Source organism: Eriocheir sinensis, chromosome 42 (genome assembly GCF_024679095.1).
Source record: "Eriocheir sinensis breed Jianghai 21 chromosome 42, ASM2467909v1, whole genome shotgun sequence".
Taxonomy (NCBI): Eukaryota; Metazoa; Arthropoda; class Malacostraca; order Decapoda; family Varunidae; genus Eriocheir; species Eriocheir sinensis.
In genome coordinates this window covers 14,337,290-14,344,789 of record NC_066550.1, presented here as the reverse complement: position 1 = coordinate 14,344,789, position 7,500 = coordinate 14,337,290, and the positions used below count along the sequence as shown (strand labels likewise).

The following is a 7,500-nucleotide window of genomic DNA, read 5'->3' as shown; positions in this document are numbered from 1 at the left end:
GACGGGAGGAGGAGGAGGAGGAGGAGGAGGAGGAGGAGAGGGTTGAAAAGATATACCTAGTAACCCAGAGGAGGAGGAGGAGGAAGAGGAGGAGGAGGAGTCTGAAAGGATGCTACTTCTCCATTCATTTGCTTTCCTCCTCCTCCTCCTCTTCCTTCTCCTCCTCTTCCTTCTCCTTCCTTCCTTCCTTCCTTCCCTCCTTCCTTCCTTCCCTTCCCTTATCTCCTTTTTCTTTTCCTTTCCCTTCTAACCCATCATCCCTCCTCCTCCTCCTCCTCCTCCTCCTCCTCCTTCCCTTCCTCCCTGACTATGAATTTTAAAACGCCTGAGACAAACACCAACACACACACACACACACACACACACACACACACACACACACACACACACACACACACTTCTGTTTGCCCTCATCAAAGACTCTCTCTCTCTCTCTCTCTCTCTCTCTCTCTCTCTCTCTCTCTCTCTCTCTCATTACTACTAATTTAGAGAGAGAGAGAGAGAGAGAGAGAGAGAGAGAGAGAGAGAGAGAGAGAGAGAGAGAGAGAGAGAGAGAGAGAGAGAGAGAGAGAGAGAGAGAGAGAGAGAGAGAGAGGAGGAAATAATAGAATAAAAGTGGAGAAAGAGAAATTCTTGCTCATTTTTAATTTTCTTTAACTCTCTCTCTCTCTCTCTCTCTCTCTCTCTCTCTCACTCTAACACACACACACACACACACACACACACACACAGATGCAATTTGGTTCCAGGATTTTACACGATCTCAAGGGAGGAGGAGGAGGAGGAAGAGGAGGAGGAGGAGGAGGAGGAGGAGGAGGAGGAGGAGGAGGAGGAGAGTATTCTGATCTGTGAGATTAGTCATGTGTGCGTGTGTGTGTGTGTGTGTGTGTGTGTTTCACTTGCACAGGTTTACTTACATAGCTGAGGAAAGTTTCGAGAGAGAGAGAGAGAGAGAGAGCAGCTTACCTCCCCTTCTACCTTTTACCTCCATTCTTCCTTCCTTCCTTCCCTCCTTCCTTCCTTCCCTTTCTTCCTTCCCTTCCTTCCTTCTTTTCCTCTTTCCCTCCCTCCTTCCTTCCTTCCTTCCTTCCTTTCTTTTTCTTATTTAAAAATGCAGATTAATTTCCAAAACAAACACACACACACACACACACACAGACACACACACAGACACACACACACACACACACACACACACGCACACACGCAATATGGCGGCAGTTATGAAGGAAGTTTTGCAAAGAATAAATAAATAAATAAAATAAAACACGAATATTAATTAATTATATGTGTGTGTGTGTGTGTGTGTGTGTGTGTGTGTGTGTGTGTGTGTGTGTGTGTGTGTGTGTGTGTGTGTGAAACAGGTGAGGGCCCAGCCTTACCTCACCAACACACACACACACACACACACACACACACACACACACACACACACACACACACACACACACATACACGGGTTAAGAGATAAGGGCAGAGATGTGGAAAGACTTGACGAGGGGAGAGAGAGAGAGAGAGAGAGAGAGAGAGAGAGAGAGAGAGAGAGAGAGAGATTTAGGGAAGGGTCCAGTCCATTGTGTGTTTGTATTTCTCGTTTTCTTTTATTTTTTTTATTTTTTTTTCTGTTGTTCCTCCTTTTAACAATTTTTCCCATTCATGATTTTGGCCCCAAATATTTAAGCTTTTCTTCTTCCTCCCTTTATCAGCGTTTTCTCCTCCCTTTGTGTTCGTTCTGTGTTGTTTTCTAAGCCTTTCTGTTCTATTCTTTCTCCTCTCATTCTTCTCTTCTCTTCTCTTCCCTTCTTTCTTTCTTTCTTCTTTTCTCTTTTTTCTCCTTTTTCTTTCTCCTTTCCTTCTTTCTTCTCTTTACTTCTTTCTCCTTTCTTTCTTTCTTTCTTTCCTCTTTCATATCCATTGCTGGTTCTTCATTTGTTGCTATAATTTAACTTAATGGTACTACTACTACTACTACTACAACTACTACTACTACTACTTCTACTACCACTTTGGTGAGTCGGTGGCTGAGTGGCTAGCGTGCCGGCGCCGCGTCCAGGAGGTCACAGGTTCGCATCCTGCCCGCTGCCACGTTGGGGGATTTGTCCCAACGGCGATGTTGAGTCCCCGCCGAGTGTCCGCAGACTCCCCACACGCTGTCCTGGCGGCCGCCTGTCAACCCGGACTCCGGATTCTCCTTAAAGAGGATCAAAGATGAGCTCCGGGGGGGCAGCGTGAGGCAGGCAAGATGGCGCCACTATAAACACTTGCCTGCGCCCTGTCGGGGAGAAAGAGATAATAATACTAACCTGACCTGACCTCACGTTTTTTCCCTTATCTGACCACATGACCTGACCTGACCCCTCCCTCACAGTTCGTGGGTTAGATGTACCAGAGCAGTGGGCAGCTGAACTGAACCTAATACAAGCGGACCTGACCTCACAATCTTGACCTTATCTAACATATCTCAGTCTCACCTCACCGTAACCTAACCTGACCTAACTTGACCCCTCTTCCCCGCAGTTCCTAAGTTAGATGTACCAGAGCAATGGGCACCTGAACTAAACTTAATTCAATTTGACCTGACCTCACAATCTTGACCTTATCTAACGTATCTCAGTCTCACCTCACTGTAACCTAACATGACCTAACTTGACCTCTCCTCCAGGGTTAAATCTACCAGAACAACGACAGTGGTGGCCCCTCACGCTGCACTTGCCCTGCCGTGACCTAACTTGACCTCTCCTCCTACAGTTCCTGGGTCAGATGTACCAGAACAACGGCAGCGGCGGCGGAGGTCAGCAGCGGCCGCCCATCACTCTGCGCCTGATCGTGCCGGCGTCCCAGTGCGGCTCGCTCATCGGCAAGGCGGGCAGCAAGATCAAGGAAATCCGCGAGGTGACGGGCGCCTCCATCCAGGTGGCCTCCGAGATGCTGCCAAACTCCACCGAGCGGGCCGTCACCGTCTCCGGCACCTCCGACGCCATCACCCAGTGCATCTACAATATTTGCTGCGTCATGCTGGAGGTGGGGGCCAGGGGGGGGCAGCCATAGAAGAGGGGGGATGAGGGGTGATAGGCTTAAGTTAGGTTAGGTAGTTTGGTAAGGCTGTTTTAAGGGGTATTTTGAGCCTTAGAATTGTGAAAGGCTGTTAATAAGTCTTGCTGGAGGTGGGGGCCAGGGGGGGCAGCCATAGAAGAGGGGGGATGAGGGGTGGTCAGCTTAAGTTAGGTTAGGTAGTTTGGTAAGGCTGTTTTAAGGGGTATTTTGAGCCTTAGAATTGTGAAAGGCTGTTAGTAAGTCTTGCTGGAGGTGGGGGGCGGGGGGCAGCCGTAGAAGAGGGGAGATGAGGGGTGGTAGGCTTAAGTTAGGTTAGGTAGTTTGGTAAGGCTATTTTAAGGGGTATTTTGAGCCTTAGAATTGTGAAAGGCTGTTAGTAAGTCTTGCTGGAGGTGGGGGGCGGGGGGCAGCCATAGAAGAGGGGAGATGAGGGGTGGTAGGCTAAAGTTAGGTTAGGTAATGATATAAGGCTGTTTTTAAGATGTAATTTGAGCCTTAGAATTGTGAAAGGCTGTTAATAAGTCTTGCTGGAGGTGTGTAGGACTTGGGAAGGAAGGGGAGGGATGGGGAAGGGCAGGGAGAGATATATGTTTGAAGGAGGATTAGATAACATACATTAGGATAGATAGCAAGTCTGTTTTTAGGGGGAACTTTGAAACTGAGAACTGTGGCAAGCTGTGGTATTCTAGGATGCTCTGTGCTGTTCTCTGCTATGATGATGGGCTGGGGGGACAGGGAAGGGCAGGGAGAAATGTCTGAAGGAAGAAGGGTGGTCAGGTCAGGTCAGGTTAAGTTAGGTTAGGTTAAGTAGCAAGACTGATTATGTTATAACTGAGTGCTGTGAAAGGATGTCAATAGGCCCGCTGTGATATTTTAAACTATACTAAACTTCAGATAGGTTAGATAGCGAGTCTGCCTAAGGAATATATTAACACTAAGAGTCATAGAGTTCTTTTAAAATGATGTAATGCTGTGTCATAATGTCTACCTTACCCTAATGATCAATGGCTAACCTTAATGATCTCAAGCTTACCCTAATGACATCTTACCTTAATTATGCTTACCTAAATATAAGGCCCTGTGTGTGTGTGTGTGTGTGTGTGTGTCTATACAGTAGGAAGCCATCTATATGTTTATCTTATTATCAACTTATATAGGGAGAGGGAGAGAAGAGGAGGAGGGAGAGAAGAGGGGAGAAGGGAGAGAAGGGAGGGGAAGGGAGCTAAGGGATTTTAAGACCCATAGAAGGGGAAGGTGAGAGGAGGTTTAACAGGGGTGTATGTATGTATGTGTGTATGTATGTGTGTATGGCTTCTGTGTTTGTGTGTGTGTGTGTGTGTGTGTGTGCGTGTCAGTGTGTCTCCTAACAGTGTGGAGTGAACATGTTAGAATTTGGTTACTACAGAAGCATGGTTGAGGAGGTGCGTCATAGTTGTAGTAGTAGTAGTAGTAGTAGTAGTAGTAGTGGTGTTAGTAGTAGTAGTAGTAGTAGTAGTAGTAGTAGTAGTAGTAGTAATAGCAGAAGAGCACTTAACATTTCCTCAATTCTGACATAGTAGTAGTAGTAGTAGTAGTAGCAGTAGCAGTAGTAGTAGTAGTAGTAGTATGAGAGCCACAGTGCCCAGCCCCAGTGCCACTAACCCCCTCCCCCCATGTGTTGCAGTCCCCCCCCAAGGGCGCCACCATCCCGTACCGGCCCAAGCCCCAGGTGGCGGGCGGGCCGGTCATCCTCGCCGGGGGCCAGGCCTACACCATCCAGGGGAACTATGCCGTGCCCTCTGCCCCTGACGTGAGTACCGTTCCGTTTGTTCCCCCCCCGCCGCCGCCGCCCCTCGGAGGCCCCCCGTTCATGGCCGCAGCCCCCCTCAGCCCCCTCCTGCCCCCCTGCCCCGTCTCCACCGCCGCCGCAGCTGCCTCCCCCGGCCCCGCCCCGCACCACGTGATGGCCGCGGCGCCGGCACAGTGCCACACGCACCACCTGCAGCTGGCCAGCCCCGGCCACCCCCCGGGGCACCCCCATGGGCCTCCCCCGGGGCACCCCCCAGACCACCTCAAGAACGGACACATTGGGCTGGTGCCGCCGCCGCCGCCCCTCCACCACTTCCCCGATGTAAGTCCCCCCCCCCCCTCACCCCCTGCCCTTACCCCCCCTCCCCCTCCCCATGCCCTGAGTGCCCCCCCTTTCCTGTGTGTCCCTTACCTTGCCTTACCTTACCTTACCTTACCTGTATCATCACCCATGCATGCCCCCTCCCTCAAAACCATCACCCTCATCACCATCACCACCACAACCACCACCACCACCACCACCCTTAGGCCACCCCTCCCCCCCCCCTTAAAGCACACACATGCCTGGCCACCACCACCACCACCACCACCACCACCACCTGCATGCTCCTGGCTGTTCATGTAGTTGTTAAAGAGAGAGAAAAGAGAGAGAGAGAGATAAAAGAGAGAGAGAAAGAGAGAGAGAGAGAGGGGTAGTGTGTTCATTTGCAGCTGATATGAGGGGGTGCAAACTGGCCTAGGGAAGGGGGGGTGTGCCTCCTCCCCTGCCCCCCCCTCACCACCACCACCACCACCACCACAGCGCTTCTTCAGGTCTCCCCCCACCCACCACCCTCACCACCACCCTCACCACCACCCTCACCACCACACACCTTACCCATGTTCTAGTTTGCCCTCCCTTACCTTACCTTACCTTACCTTACCTTACCTTACCTTACCTCACCTATGTTACTAGTTTGCCTTACCTAACCTTACCTGTGTTCAATTGGTTTCCCTTCCCTTACCTTACCTTACCTAACCTTACCCGACCTCACCTATGTTAGTAGAGTCAGTTCAGCCAAGTCTGTTTTATCGCGCAGGGGCAGCCTGCAGCCACACAGCATGTCCGATTTCGTGGCTACTGTGTGCCAGCCTACACATAGTACACAGTGTCAATAGTATGCACCAATAACAGACACCATCAATTATAGTCCATTAAGAGTTAAAATATATTAGTAATGTCACAAATAGCTATTTTGTTCATTTACAAGATCGCTGATTATGTTATGATTATTAAAGAGCCTTGAAGCTGTCCACCACTGAGATAAATTATCAGGCTTTAGATAAACAAAACAGATATTTGCGACATTTCTAATAATTCTTAACTCATAATGGACGGTAATTGATGGTGTTTGTTATTGGTGCATATTATAGACACTGATGACTGTGTACTATGTGTAGGCTGGCACACAGTAGCCACAAAATCAGACACACCGTGTGGCTGCAGGCTGCCATTGTGCGATATGCTCACCTCAGACTTGCCCGAACCAACTTTACCTTGCCTTACCTTACCTAACCTTACCTATGTTCAATTGGTTTCCCTTACCTTCCCTTACCTTACCTATGTTCAGTTGGTTTCCCTTACCTTACCTAACTTTACCTATGTTTAATTGGTTTCCCTTACCTTCCCTTACCTTACCTAACTTTACCTATGTTTAATTGATTTCCCTTACCTTCCCTTACCTTACCTAACCTTACCTATGTTCAATTGGTTTCCCTTACCTTCCCTTACCTTACCTAACCTTACCTATGTTCAATTGGTTTCCCTTACCTTCCTTTACCTTACCTAACCTTACCTATGTTCTAGTTTGCCTTACCTTTCTTACTAGTTTACCTTACCTTACCTTACCTTACCCTTCCTTTGCCTAATGCAATGAGAAGTCCTTCTAATGTTCACCACTGAGCGCTGGGAACTGAACCCTGGCCATCAGAATAGAGGTCAGGGTAGCAAACCACTCAGCCACTGATGGGATAAAAGGTCACTGTGCCAGGGGGTCATATGTGGCACTGTACCTGGCACCTTGACCCCAAATTTGGCACAAGGGAAAGGTGACCCCATTTTTGTAGATTCGTGGCACAGAGGAAGGGTCAAACTACCACCAGGGTCATTAAACTACCCCTGGAAATGCCCAAAACTCCGAGGAAAGCCTTGTCAAATGTCTGTTTCTTAGGTTCACAGTACAGAGGAAGGGTCACACTACCACCAGGCTTGTAAAACTACTACTGGAAATGCCCCCCAAAATTCCTATGAAAGCCTTGTCAGATGTGTGTTTCTTAGGTTCATGGTACAGAGGAAAAGTCAAACTACCACTAGGGTCATAAAATTATCCCTGGAAATGCCCAAAACTCCTACGAAAGTCTTGTCAAATGTGTTTTTCTTAGGTTCACGGTACAGAGGAAAAGTCAAACTACCACTAGGGTCATAAAATTACCCCAGGAAATGCCCAAAACTCCTATGAAAGTCTTGTCAAATGTGTTTTTCTTAGGTTCACAGTACAGAGGAAGGGTCACACTACCACCAGGCTCGTAAAACTACCCCTGGAAATGACCCCCAAAACTCCTACAAAAGCCTTGTCAATTCTGTGTTTCTTAGGTTCATGGTACAGAGGAAAGGTCATA

The 7,500-nt window shown here is 48.7% G+C and overlaps 1 protein-coding gene across 4 annotated transcripts in view; it reads left to right on the top strand.

The window, feature by feature from the left end:
* LOC127010144 (poly(rC)-binding protein 4-like) overlaps window positions 1-7,500 on the top strand; it is a 98,281-nt gene that overhangs the window by 76,223 nt on the left and 14,558 nt on the right. For 2 of the 4 annotated variants that reach the window (XM_050883991.1, XM_050883988.1), the window contains 2 exons: window positions 2,749-3,021; window positions 4,718-5,164. In XM_050883991.1, the coding sequence (XP_050739948.1) occupies window positions 2,749-3,021; window positions 4,718-5,164 (720 nt within the window). The remainder of the gene's footprint in view (window positions 1-2,748; window positions 3,022-4,717; window positions 5,165-7,500) is intronic. The other 2 variants (XM_050883990.1, XM_050883989.1) reach the window with 1 other exon arrangement.